At 47.1% G+C, this 14,084-nt stretch overlaps 2 protein-coding genes across 5 annotated transcripts in view; both read left to right on the top strand.

Annotated features, from left to right (window-relative positions):
- Positions 1 to 8,654, top strand: part of dor (vacuolar protein sorting-associated protein 18 dor) — a 55,107-nt gene extending 46,453 nt beyond the window's left edge. Inside the window, exons 26-27 of the mRNA XM_072290051.1 lie at positions 5,201 to 5,259; positions 8,466 to 8,654. Of these exons, the coding sequence (XP_072146152.1) occupies positions 5,201 to 5,259; positions 8,466 to 8,529 (123 nt within the window). The 3' untranslated portion in view covers positions 8,530 to 8,654. The remainder of the gene's footprint in view (positions 1 to 5,200; positions 5,260 to 8,465) is intronic.
- A 73-nt stretch (positions 8,655 to 8,727) lies between these two features.
- Positions 8,728 to 14,084, top strand: part of LOC126528997 (prominin-1-A-like) — a 61,563-nt gene continuing 56,206 nt past the window's right edge. For 3 of the 4 annotated variants that reach the window (XM_050176601.3, XM_050176598.3, XM_050176602.3), the window contains exon 1: positions 8,728 to 10,432. The gene's annotated coding sequence lies outside the window, so the exon portion shown is untranslated. Of the gene's footprint in view, positions 10,433 to 10,732; positions 11,104 to 14,084 lie in introns of those variants that run through there. The other variant, XM_050176600.3, reaches the window with a different exon arrangement.

Genomic DNA, 14,084 nt, shown 5'->3' with positions numbered 1-14,084 from the left:
TGATGGTGTAGCACACGAAGCCGGATGGATGGATGTTATGAGCATCCCCTTTGGAACGAGGCGGTGGGTTGTGCCACCGAGCTCTTGCTGTTATATTGCCTACTGTCCTACCTAGGTTTAAAAAATAAAAAATAAATAAAAAGGAAAACAAAACCCACAATGAATTCCCATAACCAAATTTTCTGACCCCCTATTGCGAACTTTGCTTTTGTATGTCTCCATTTCTTGTTGTTTCCTTACTTCCACCAATCTTCCCATCGCCCCTTGCTAATCTCTATTGTGGACACGTAAACTTTCCCCCTGCTCTCGTTGAACCCAAGGATTTCAAGAAGGCCAGGGCGCGCGCGCGCGCGTCAGCGCCACCTGGTTGAAGCGACGCTCCGCGACCGGCGTGCTTTGGGACTGTTTTGCGAAAAAATGCCTGAAGTCGAAGATATATGCGCTGCGCAATGCAGCTCCTTATAGCTTGTGCTGGCCCAACATCAAGGAGACCGTACACCACATTGCCCCGTCGTGGATGCTGGATATCGGCCGTGTACTTCGACCGCGTCCAGAGTGACAACATTCGCCGAACTCCGATCACTGAGAATCGACTGGCGAAGCCCGCTTCCGATGGTGCTGCCCCGTGCTCTTGATCTTATGTTGGCTCGCTTGCGCATGTCGGCTACAACCTGGAAGTGCCCGGAAAGCGGCCAAAAGGCCGTCCGAAGCATCGCTGGACAGATGCGCTGCACATTCACCTCACCGCCACAAGATTCCAACCAGCCCTAAAGTCCCTATAGATATTTGAAAAACAAGCAGAAGATGACTAGCGACTTTAACCAGACCACGCCCACGATCGAGGATATATATATATATATATATATATATATATATATATATATATATATATAATACACACACACACACTCTAAGAAGACTTTACACCCTTTGGAGTGCCCCTTCTGCCACACAACGATAATCGTCATCCGCCTTGATGCGTTTCCTTTGTTTAACGCTGCGAGCCCGCTTTTTTCCAGTAACGAACGGCATGCGCGTTATCAGCATGATAGCATTCCCAACAGGAAAGTAGCGGGCGCGGCGTTTTCAAGAAAGGAAACGCATCAAGGCAGATGACGATTATCGTTGTGTGGCAGAAGGGGCACTCCAAACGGTGTAAAGTCTTCCTAGAGTGTATATAACAGTTTAAAAGTGGAGTCTAGTCCAGTAGGGCCAACCTTGTAATCAAACTGCTACCGTGGATACTGCCAAATTCTGCCATATTGTTCTTGTCAGCTCTGAATAGCTCACACTGCCTCCGCATTTTAGGGGTTCTACTCCGCACCTCGCCGCCCCCCCGCCCGCCCCCCTTCCCGCTTTCCGGTCGTGCGCCACTGATTTCGCGATTCCACAAACTAAAAGAATATCTACACCCTTGGGGGCATATTGTTTCTTACGCGCAAACTTTTCTGTGGGGTGCACTCATGAGAGTACGGTGTTGCCAAGGGTGTATTGTTGGGACTTAAACCCTCGAATACTCATCCTGCCCAAAATAACCTTCCTAACCCTTATTGTGTACACCCTTAAAATGTTTACACCCTTTGGGGTGTATCTTGCCCCACAAGAATAATCGCCATCTGTCTTGCCCTCATTTCCTTTCTTTAACGGTGCGAGCCCGGTACTTCCCAGTAACGAACGGCATGCGCGTTATCAGCACGACATATAGCATTGCCGACAGGAAAGTAGCGGGCGCGGCGTTTTTAAGAAAGCAAGTGCAAGCAAGGCAGATGACGATTATTGTTGCGTGGCAGATATTACACCCAAAAGGGTGTGAACTTTCTTTAGAGAGCGCACTCTAAAAAAAGTTCACACCCTTTTGGGTGTAATATCTGCCACGCAACAATAATCGTCATCTGCCTTGCTTGCACTTGCTTTCTTAAAAACGCCGCGCCCGCTACTTTCCTGTCGGCAATGCTATATGTCGTGCTGATAACGCGCATGCCGTTCGTTACTGGGAAGTACCGGGCTCGCACCGTTAAAGAAAGGAAATGCGGGCAAGACAGATGGCGTTTATCGTTGTGTGGCAAGAACTTTTCTTAGACTGCGTGCACAGTCTCATAAGAGTTGGCACATTGTGGGTCTTATCCTGACCCCAAACAATAGTCGAGTGAAGGTTTTTCGAGCAAGAAAAATCGCAAGCAAAATAGATCACGATTATTGTTTGGTGACAAGATGGGCACAAGTAATGCCCGCAAACGCGACATCAAACTACACTCGCTGCATGTGTGTTCAACCGTCTGTGCAATATTCGAGCGCCAGCGAGTGAGTGGTTTATAACAGGAAGCGTCGCATGTATAAGGAGTTCCCATTTACACTGCACGCAGTATAGATAAGCTGCGTAGTTTCGACGCATGTGATAAGTTTACTTCCATGCCTGTAATCGCCCCCTTTCCGCCAGTGCCTTCCTATAGATAGTTTGCACAGACGTCATCGCGGCCGCCATCTTTAGGTACTAGCACGTCGAGGAGTGTAATCAAGAAACGCGACAGCATGACAACATGATGGGCCCATCTTATATCGAACGACTAAGCGATAACAGTGATAAACTGGTAAAACACAGCCACCGTCAATAAGCAAAGCAATGTGCGCGTGATAATAGAATGCATTGTCGTCATCGTGGCCGCCATCTTTGGGTACTAGCGCAGTGAGAGGTGCGTCCGTGACGTCACAAAAAACTATGTGTAGTGGAGAAACGGAACACTGTCGCCATGTGGTATGCGTCATCGTCGGAGGGGGCGGGGGGGGGGGGGGGGGTGCGCCTCGTATTTGCGATGCAATGCTAGTGCATGCGCGCGCACGTCCGAACGCGCGATAGGCGTTATCTCGTATCGTTGCGGCTTCCTCCGTCTAAAGAGACGAACGCCGGATGTTATAAATACGTCTCGCCGCACCACTATAGGTGATTATACTGAAGACCCCACAATCGCGCAGTAGCGGTGGAGCTGGAACGTTTCGATCGTGGACTACCGCGATAATCTTAGATTTTTTTTTTTTTTTTTTTGTCTTGGCGAGTTACACGGACCGATTCTGGAGACAGTGCAGTCCTTAAAAAAAAAAAATTGCGCCCCAGGACATATGTAGCGAAAGCTAAGGCATAACATGGTTAGCTTTGGTTAACCTTGATTGCAAGTTCAGGTTAGTCTGGTTGTCTAGCTATGTTGCGGCGTTCAGCCAGTCGTTCGGCGCGCTGTTCGTCCGTTTCCTGGGCGATTCGTTTCCTCTTCATCTCGTTCCGATGTCGATTCCAGGCCTCCTCCTACTTATCGGAATTGTCGCCGTCCATACTGCCGCCTCAACTGCCGTTGCGGCGCACGCGAGCTCTCATTTTCAATCCTCTGACATGCTATCAGGCATGCGACGCAGCTGGCGAAGCCAGCGGAGGCGAGCACAACGACTAGGAACGCGGTGTGACGTCGTGTTCCTACTCGGAGCACGGCCACGGCGAAATCGCAAGTTCGCGGCCAGTAAAGCTTTCGCTTTAATAAATCTGGCACAGGTGCTTCCGCCGATTATATCGGTACCCGTGGTACCCGTGCTTCAGGTTGTATCGGTACCGGTGGTTATAGCACCGTGGAGTATCATCGCGCGGTGGCAGTGCCACCGTGCGATGGTATGGTGGTATGGGGGATCGTTCTTGCGTTCTTCGCCGTGACGGCTATGCGTTTTGAGATGCGCTGTCGAGACGCTGCGCATACGGTCGAATACGCAGACCGTGTGGTTTGAGACGCTGTGGGCGTCGCGGAATAAATTATAGGGTTAATGCACCCCCCCCCCCCCCCCCCCCCACTTACCACTCCCCAAATCTCTAGGGAAGGCTTTGTCTTTAATCGACGCCAACTGGTGGTTAAATGGCCTTCCACCTGTAATTCTTTTTTTCTTCGGAGTTTTGTTCGGACGTCCTCGTTCGTATCGCTTGATTGTGTCGCTCACATTTTGTCACCGCGAACTACAGTATTCCTTCATTTGCGAAGATTCATACACGCCTGTGGACTTGAGTGTCTTAAAAATTTAAGTACTTTGAGTTTGTCGTGTGTGTGTGTGTGCGCGCGCTCGCGTAGGGAGGGGGGGGGGACTTTTAACGTTAGCCCGTCTGTTCAACAAAAAGAAAAAATAACACTATGCAAGTTACAATGATAAGACCTAATATGCTCCGATTTCAGGGGTCTGCTCGGACCCAACTCCGATGTCGCCTATTCAAAAACATAGAAAATGCAGAAATGCTTTTCTGAGATAACCCCTCGGCCGATTTTAATTGAATGTAGTGTACTTGAGAGAAAAAAAGTTAAATTCTATTACTTTCAGAAGCGGAATTTTGATGAACCACCATAATATTTTTTGCGAAAATTGGCAAACTTTGGTAAGTTAGAAGAAATAGAAGCACGATGTTTACGAACCCGTAACCATATACCAAATATAGTTATCGCGGTTTTGTGAATTTCCTCTGCCAGAACATGCAAAGCGGACAAATTTGATGTATAAGTTTATAGCGTACGTGAATTTGTTGCAGTGTCTACGAAGGTTATGCGAAAGATGTGCTCACATATTAGTGGTGTACTTGATGGTCATGTGTAATACATAAAATTTTTGCGCTTTATTTGTGCTATTAGATGCAATTTACAGAATTGCGACATCATTTTTCATTGCTGAGTTACATAGCTGCAAGCTTGAGAGCTTCGTTTTTTGAAAATGTGCAATTTTCAACCATTTTTATAAACAACTTGATGGCTTAAATAAAATTACGCATCCAATAGTCACTAGATTTAACCTTTTTCTTTTAAATCCAACAAACCTCGTCAGAGTTGGTGGAGTGGTTGCCGAGAAAGACGATTTATCCTTTCCCATGTATTTAGATAAGAGCCCCCAAGTTAAATCTTGTACCATGTTAGTTTATTATTATTTTTTTTGACAGGTTGACTAACGTTAGCTGGGGCACCCTATATATGAAAACATACGGGTTTTTATATACGTTCATGTAATCATACGGGACTTGCCCCCTTGTATGTAATATATGGGAACGTACAGGTTTTCATATGGGACTTCCATACGTTCATATGCTTATGGATTCCCCCCCCCCCCCCCTCTTTTCAATAGGGTGTCATTCCTGCCGCATATAGATATAGATATCAGCTTCAATGCACTGTCAAATCTGCTTTGTTTTCAGAATGAACTTGACGACCTCATTGCAGCCGAGTGCTTGTACTGCGGTGAAATCGCAATAAGGTAAGCGTGGTCTGCCTTGCATGAAATTCTGCGGGCTTGTGGCCGTCTCGCATTATCTGCTTGTCATCCCGTAATTTTTGTTTTGCTCACGTTCTCTCCAACTGTGTGTAAGTGAGTCACTGCAGATATCGTTGGCATGTGAGGTCGTATAGGCTTCTCGCGCCATTTGCGTTTCGTCGTACCTGCAGTGAGGCTGTGAGGCGTCTGCAGTGGGAAGCTGTCTGACGATATTATTAAGAGCTATTTGGCGTTCGTTTAAAGCCATACCTAAAGCTAAACTATTTTAATTGCAAAATTAACGACGGATGTAGTGCCCAAATACTGCCTGACAGATGCCGTTTCTGGCGAGCGAGCGAATGTTTTTTTTTTGCTTTTCTTTTGTTTTAAATCCCTGTGGGGCCTTCGTAATTTAGTTGCACCCAAGCTAGTATACCGCCACTGTCTTTCAGCGTTTCTTTTTTTTATGATTCGGGTGCCAGTCCAAGCCTGAAAAATGTGGCTGGAACTAGGATTCGAACTGAAGACCTCGAGTTTAGGAAACCTACGCTCTTCCTATGTACTCCACGCCTCTGCTACGGAAGGGAGACGCACAGTCGAGGATGGCAGAGAGCCTGGTCACGCGATGAAATTAGGAAATTTTCGGGTTTCGAATAAGATCGACTGGTGCAAGACAGGTGTAAGTGGAGAGCGAATCGGGGGCGGGTGGGAGGCGTTCGTCCTGCACTGGACATAGAAAACAGGCTGATGATGATGGATACTAGTCATATGATACGCCCTTAAAGTTTTGCGTGTGGGCTTTTTTCCCGAAATAAAATGACTGGCAAATCGGTTCCGTGGGAGCCCGCAAAGTGGAGGGAGGTTTTATGAAATGGAAAATCGTCATCCACCCGACTGTTGCACGAAGCCACAAAGGAAGCCCATGCGAGTTTCTCAGAAAGTACGGTCTTAAAACGGGTGCGGGTGGAATGGGTACTGGTGAAAGGGGTACGGGTGATACGGGTACTGGCCACAGAGGAAACCCACACGAGTTTTTCAGAAAGTGCGGGTTTAAAGCGGGTACGGGTGAAATGGGTACGGGTGAAACGGGTACTGGCCACAAAAGAAACCCATACGAGTTTCTCAGAAAGTACGGGTTTAAAACGGGTACAGGTGAAACGGGTACTGGCCACGAAGGAAACCCATACGAGTTTCTCAGAAAGTACGGGTTTAAAACGGGTGCGGGTGAAACGGGTACTGGCCACAAAGGGAAGCCATACGAGCTTCTCAGAAAGTAGCGGTTTAAAACGGGTATGGGGGAAATGGGTAAGGGTGAAATACGGGTAAATCCTTAGCGCTACAGTCTGATGGATGACATTTTTTTCTTCTGTAATAAACATGGTTGTATACGTATATTCGTCTCAAGCATATGTTGATAGCACGCACAATCTCTGTGAAAGGTAATACGGGCTACGTTGCCTCCGACCTCGAGACGGACTACAGGCCATCTTAAGGGAGTCCCTGCGGTATTTGTTATTTTCAAACACCCAAGTGGAACGAAAAAAGCTCCCGTACTCGCCATCCAATGGTATGGAGTGTTACGAGTGCTGCGGGGACAACAGCGCACAGTCAAACGACATAAATGGTGAAGGCTTGCAGTAGCCCGTATACTTTTGATGGAAGCTGTACATCTACATGTAGCATTGCTGTGAGCATGAAGAACTACTGCGTGGCATTCCAGATTTTAACAGGCGTAACCCGAATCTGACAAAGTGTGTCATATATCTTTATAAAGTCATCCGGTCTGTCCTGATTATTACGGCAGCATATAGTTACTGACAAGGAATCAGCACTTTGATAAAGTCGTGTGCGACAAGTGCACTGCTATCTGAACGAGCGTGCTTATCGCGCTGTGGGTTTCAGACCGCAATTAAATGCGCGGGCGCTACGTGGACATCGAGAAGCTCTTAATTATTGTCACCGCATTCCGAGAGGTTCGATATTCCGCCTCCTTGGCTTCGCTCTCTGTGCGGCGTCGCATTTCTCATCTGCGTTATATTAAATAAACGAGGCGTGCGCCAGAACTAATTTTTGAAAGTGCGTCTCCGACACGTTTGGGTGTCAACGCTCGACGCAGTGGGACGAAACCGAAACTGACGCGGCAAATCGGCTTTTGACGTGCTACGTGTACGGTGGTATGCTACGCTTCTACGGTTCATTAACCTTGCCAATCGCGTGGGTAGCAGCGTAATTAAAGCATTCACCGTTACCCCCATTGTCGCATTAAAAAAGATTTCCACGTAATCGTGTGCGTTTTTTTACTACCGCCAACGCTCAGTGCAACGTGTGCCATACGGTGTCCATATTCACTCTTACACTCTAAAAACAGTTGCATCCTTTGGGGTGTATATTTGCCACACAACGATAGTCGTCATCCTTCTTGCCCGCGTTTCCTTTCTTTAACGCTGCTAGCCCGGTACTTTCCAGTAACGAACGGCACGCGCGTTATCAGTGTGACGCAGCATTCTCGACAGGAAAGTAGCGAGCGCAGAGTTCTCAGAAAAGGAAACGCAAGCAATTGGCAGATGACGATTATTGTTGTGGGACAAATATACACCCCAAAGGGTGCAATTGTAAGAGTTGCAGATGACAATTGTTGTGGGACAAACATACACCCCAAAGGGTGCAACCGTTTTAAGAACTCTTAAAACGGTTGCACCCTTTGGGGTGTATATTTTTCCCACAACAATAATCGTCATTAAAACTTCTTTCTGGGCGAGTTGGTGCATACTTGATATAAAAATTTGTAACAGCGCAAACACATGCAACTACAAAGTACCAAGGACAGCGCTTGTGTCTCGCGCTTGGTACTTTGTGGTTGCATGTGTTTGCGCTGTTACAATTTTTATGTCAAATAATCGTCATCTGCCTTGCTTGCGTTTCCTTTCCTGAAAACTCGGCGCTCGCTACTTTCCTGTCGGGAATGCTATGTCATGCTGATAACGCGCATGCCGTTCGTTACTGGGAAGTACCGGGCTCGCCGCGTTCAAGAAAGGAAATGCAGGCAAGACAGATGACGTTTATCGTTGTGCACATGTGGCAAAAGGGTGTAATTTTGCTTAAGAGTGTTCGAACGCGAACAAATTGTCGAGCATTATACGCAGAATGTCGTAACTTGCAATTTTTACGTTGTCACGTGACCTGTATACTGCTTTTTTTTTCTCTTAAAGGTCTGTGGACGAGCCTTTCATCGATCCCGAAGAATACGAACAAGTGATGACAGACTGGCGGTGACGGCTGGATATATTCCGGAACACCACAGTAGAACCAAGAGACCACTTAGTTTATTTACTGTATATAATAGCAAAACGCAAACTTCGTAAACGATGATAATAAAACGCTTATGTGTATTGTGCACAGATCCTGACTTATATTTTATGCACCGTTGTCGCGAACCTTGGTAAGTGTACGTGCGGGACACAAGTTAAATATAGCTGGAGTAGGCTTCGTTGAATGCGAATCACTAGCATGTTAAAATAGGCCTTAATGCTTCAGAGCCGGGAACAGCTCTGCTTTCTCTACTGATGTTTATTGATGCTCATTTAGAGTTTCAGATATATATCCAAGATGGGACAGTGTACTGCCCACGTTATCGGCAGGATCGGGCGGCCATGAACAGTGGACGATAAGAAAGAATCTTGAGAAAAGAATTGCCAAACCTGTAGAGTCACATTACTGCATAAATAAATTCTTGGCACAGAGTGTACATACGAAGTGTTCGGTAAACGTTTCTGAATAAAATAGCAAGAACACAATCACCAGAAAAACAAAAGAAAAACATGGCAAGGGGCTTTCGAACTTCGAAACAGCGCACACTGCTTATCTCCCCGACCGTGAGGTGTTCTCTGCCGTGGCTTATTCCACGGGCTCAGCCTCGAAAACGAATTTCTCCAGAAAGTTGCGTCCCCACGGCAACTCGGCATTCCGCCTGCGCCCATTGGTAAACACGGCGCTTCGCACTTTACAAGGCCGCCCTTTTAAAGAAGTGCATGCGACGCGGTTGCCAAGTTGGAAACCGCAGAGAGAAAAAAAGAGAGAGACTCGGCAACGTCGCCAAAATAATTGCTAACCGCGACGACGCATCCGTAATGATCGTACGCAACGCCTCGTTTGCGCCTGCTGGCAACAACATTCCGCACTGCTCATCAAAGATGGCCGCGCCGTCTACTACGCCGTTCCTGCGACGATGTTTTCCTCGTTGACGACCACGACGACGCGCCTCGTTCGCGGTGGGTCAGCGGACTCAGCTTTTTCGCAGTCTCCGCTTTCGTGGCACGCCAACGCGTCGCTTCTCGTCCGGCTTCAAATGGCAACGCGACGTTTTTCGTAGCGCCGAGGCGGGCATCCCAACGAATGCGAAGCCGTCCGGAACAACTCGACACTACCTACAGCTACGGTGCGGTGGTGTGTCGCTCTTGCGGGACGAGGGTCTGGTGTGCCAGCAGGACGGTGGTTGCTACGCCACAGAAAGCGTAGTAGTAGTCGGATGAGCCCTACGCAGCCTCGTCTACCTACACCAACCTCCTCGGTCGCATAGCGCGCCTTATAATAGCCGACGAGAAGGAGCAGCGATGTCATCGATAAGAAGGGGGTTCCCTCCGTGGCGATCGTCCAATTCCTGCGGTCATCGCGGCCACGACCACGCATTGCGTCATCAGCGACGATGCCGCGGCGGCGTTTTTTGATTGTGATCGCCCGGTGAAGAAGAAACCACCGCCCCAGAGATCGTCTCAGCATCCGTTGGCGAGGCTGCCGCTCCTAAATTGCCTCCCCTCCGAAACTTCAGCCGACGTCGTCGGCAGTTTACTTCCTGTTGCGGGCCCGGAAAGCAAAGAAAGAAAAATAGGCGTCAGGGAAGGAAGAAACAGGCTTCCAGCGCTAGCTCTAGCTCCGGTAGTGTGTCGACCAGATTCAGTGCTTTGTGTTATTATTTCTTTGTCTTGCGTCTCTTCTGTCTCCGTTGGAGAGAAGACCCTCCTGTCTCCGTGGGCTTCACGGATTGCGTGCACTTAGAGGAATTAAAAAAAAAAAAAAAAAGAGCTACGCAAGACGGACTCGTGTAAGGCAAGCATGTAACGGACATCACGTCACCGCCGTCTCGGAGTCTTCTTTCTTGGACTGCATTGCAAACAAAGCGGTGAGTGGTTGCATTCTCTTATTTGTTTCTTTCCGGGCGTGCGCTTGAACACGTAAACACACAAGCGTGCTGCGGAGGCGCCGACTTGTTTTTTGTTAACCCACTATACCGGCTGCTTGCGCAGTGCTTCTGCCAAGGTGAGAGAAAGAAAAAGAAATAAGAGCAGCACGTTGTAGCGGCTAGGTTGAGGTCATCGGCGCTTGGGGTGGTAAGGTAGCAAACGCAACGAGCTCCTCCGACAGCTGACCGGAGACTCCCCCCCTCCCCCTCTCTTCTCGCGTTTGAACGCGGTCGTTCGGTAGCGAGTTTTTGGGAACGGGTGGTGTAGGATATGGCTTGGCGCGGCGTCTGCTAGCTGATGGGCTGGCTCGGGTGAAGCTTACCTTATCCGCGGTTTTTTTGCCTGTAGCAACAGTTTTGTTGCATTAGTCGCCGTCATGCAACGAGAAGGAGCGGTTCTTCCCGGATAAAGAGTTTCGCAGGCGAAGAGGGGGAGGGCAAAGCCTTGGCTGCTGTGCGTGCTCTTGTGGATATGACGTGTTTGCTTGGAGTGACGCTCCGATAGCGCGTCCGAGGTGGGTGTTCCACCGGCCCCGACGCGATACACGGCTTCGTCGTTCCGTGCATAACGGACGTCACCGGACACTCGGCTAGGATTTATTTGCCGAACGGTAGGATGCGTTACTTTTTTTTTACGCAAGAATCTTCGGGTAGTAGTGTTGGTGTTCACATGGTGTTCTTTCTTCGCGTTCACGTGCGAGCACGTAACTTAGCACTTGATTGTCCTTCACTTAAAAAAAGAAACTGGTAGGCGAGTACTACGCACCTTTTCTACTGAAAGTTAAGCGTTACAAGCGCAACGTTTCTGGTGTGGCTTCGGTAGCACTGCGTCTGTTTTCCCTATGTCGATTTTCGGCGGCTTTATCGAGTTGTAAACTTCTGCAATTGTGTGAGGTAGCTGATATTGAGTTTCTGTATATGACAGCCTTCCGCGTATGGTTCTTTTTTGGGAGCTTTTATTGCCGCCGGCAAGGCGATGTGTCACGTGTTTGTCAGAAATCGCCCATCGAACGGACAACGTTTCGGCCGGCTTCTGACGTTGCAGTGCTTTGCTCTCTGCTTTCGAAACTATAGTTAGTAAGAACCGTTTAAATAACTTCGACTATTTGAACGCGCCGAATGTGCAGTGGAACGAGAATTTCGGGAGGCGCCCAGAAGCGCAGATTAAAATGCCTGCTTTCTTTTGTCCTATAGTATATTTTGTTCACTGTGTACTAAACGATAAGGATTGCTTCTTGGCTTGCCCAAACATGTATACGCGCTCTCATGTGTTAATCTGAACATTATGCAGCATATTTTAAACTGCGGTGTTTGGAGAAACCATTGTTCTTCTGCTGTTGCTCGCTTTAAAAGAGTTAATGATGATATTTTGAAAAAAGAAAAACGTCGGACAGCATAAAAGCGTCACCGCAGTCTTCTTAAATCGGGAGTAAATTGTTAAATCTCAACAACGATGTGAAAATGCATTGGGGAAATGAAGAATTACTGTTTGGTTCTTATTCCTGTGCACATCTGTGTGTCGATTGAGATATTTCCTCCATTCTGCCTTGACACAGAAGGCTTGCGACCCCTCTCCCCCCCTCGAGATGTTTGCTTTATAATCTTGCTTTTACGTCCAACGCATTGCAAAAGGGCAACATCGCCTTTCACAAAGCGCGCTTTGCCTTAAGCGTGCTTGTGAGTCAACCGCTCCCCGGGTTTGCAAAAGATGCCTGCCTGATGGCCACGTTCTGCCTTTTCTGTTGACCTTTTCGAAAAATGCCTGCGCTAACAGAATCGGGAAAAAAACTCGTTGCTAAGCGGCGATACATCTTTCGTTGAGGAGTGGGTGGTGTGCACGTCTGGAAGGGCGCGCGCATGTAGTACGCGTCATTTTGTCTAGGAAATGGAAAGCGCTTCCTGTCTTTTTTTTTTTTTTTTTGCTTCTGCTTTTTCTACACGGTAACTACTTATCGCTTCCTTCCTTTTTCGTGGCGAGCCGTGCCTCTTGTTTCAGCCGAGTCGTGCGTTCCAAACAAAAGACACTAAAAGCTTTACAGCTCCGTAACTCGGAAGTGAACAGAAATAAAAAAACGACATCGCACTTCTGCAGACGGCGCCCGTTGAGTCATCCAAAGCGATCCAAATTTATGTATTGCACATTGGTCTCAAACGTGCCACCAATTTGTGAGTAGGACATTTGCAACACACTCGTAAGCGTCGTGCCAATGTTACCCAAGCCATCAACTCCTACATCAGATTTGTTCACTTGAGGTGCTCCAGAAGTTACCATTTATTTAGAGAACTGCGATGTCAGTTTTTCGTGCATAGTTACAAATTTGCAAACTTTTCGGCTTCGAATTTTTCTTCTTTCATTTACCGATTATCGGTAACTTTCGTAAAAAACGTGAGGCCCTAAATCAAGGTTGTATTCGCAACAGTTGGCATAGACGTCAGCAGTTGTCTAGCCAGATCATTTCTGCGTTTCACGTGTATTTGACTAGAAAAATTTAAGTCTGGCCCCAAACTATAAAGCCTCCCTTCTTCCCTCATGCGAACACAAATGAAAGAACCGAGGTGACCAAGAAGAAGTTGATTGACTGGAAAAGGCAGAGAGGTTGGCCAGAAAGGGGGGTATCTGCCCTGCTACTCCGCGCAAGGGAAGGAGAAGAGGAAGAGAAGAAAGGTCACAATGGGGCATGACGAGGTGACAAAGATTAATGCTTAGACCTTCCACTAACTACGGCATCCTTTGTAACCCATTGTGCAGTTTCAAAACATTAAACCAGACAATTTGAATTTATTTTCAGTGGATTTTGTGTATTCCGGATTGCACAGGACAGAAGATGTGCCTGCGTGAAGTGTCTGTTCAGGAGCGTAGTGGTCTTGCAGCTGTTTGTGATTGATAGGACTACATATTTCTCACAATTGAATGCATCTACTGTGCGTAATGTGTTGCTTCGAGGTACCTTTGAGGCAAGTTCGTCCAGGTTATTTTCCGCTCACTTATCGAACAATAGTATTCCATTAAAGCGACGTGATATATTTGAAGTAGCGTATAATACAGTTGCTGACTTGTACGTATCAACTGTGAGACTTTCATCAGCATAACACATCTGTTAAAATATGTACACATCTCTTGTAACAATGTTGTAACATATATATGAAAAAAAAAATAGATATATGAAGAAAGCTTTCGTCAAGCCATAGAGCAAAGCAGATTGTAATGAAGTTGTGAATTTTGTATTACAGAAATGGAGACGGGTGTGCACTTAATATCGGGGAATTAAAGAAGATTAGTTTCTTTGCTTCTGCCGCTGTTGAGCAATTTATAAGCTAGCAAGCAAATCTGTGTTTCCAGATCTAGACGAAGAAAAAATTGTTGGTATAGTGCTTTGCAGACATGGAGGAAAGAAAATCGTACGTCTTTGCAAACACATCTCGTGCAGAAAGTTTCACTAGCCTCGGTTTGCAGCTAGTTAATTATTTCATAGCTAAGGTTTTATTTTAATAGTGAAGAGCTGCCAGTCGTGAGCATGTAATTTCAGTCAGCATGAATTGCTTCCACTTATATTATGACATTGGTTTCATTGATTCTTATATTCGTAGCAGC

Source organism: Dermacentor andersoni, chromosome 8, assembly GCF_023375885.2.
Source record: "Dermacentor andersoni chromosome 8, qqDerAnde1_hic_scaffold, whole genome shotgun sequence".
Classification (NCBI taxonomy): Eukaryota; Metazoa; Arthropoda; class Arachnida; order Ixodida; family Ixodidae; genus Dermacentor; species Dermacentor andersoni.
This window is presented reverse-complemented; position numbering and strand designations above follow the sequence as displayed.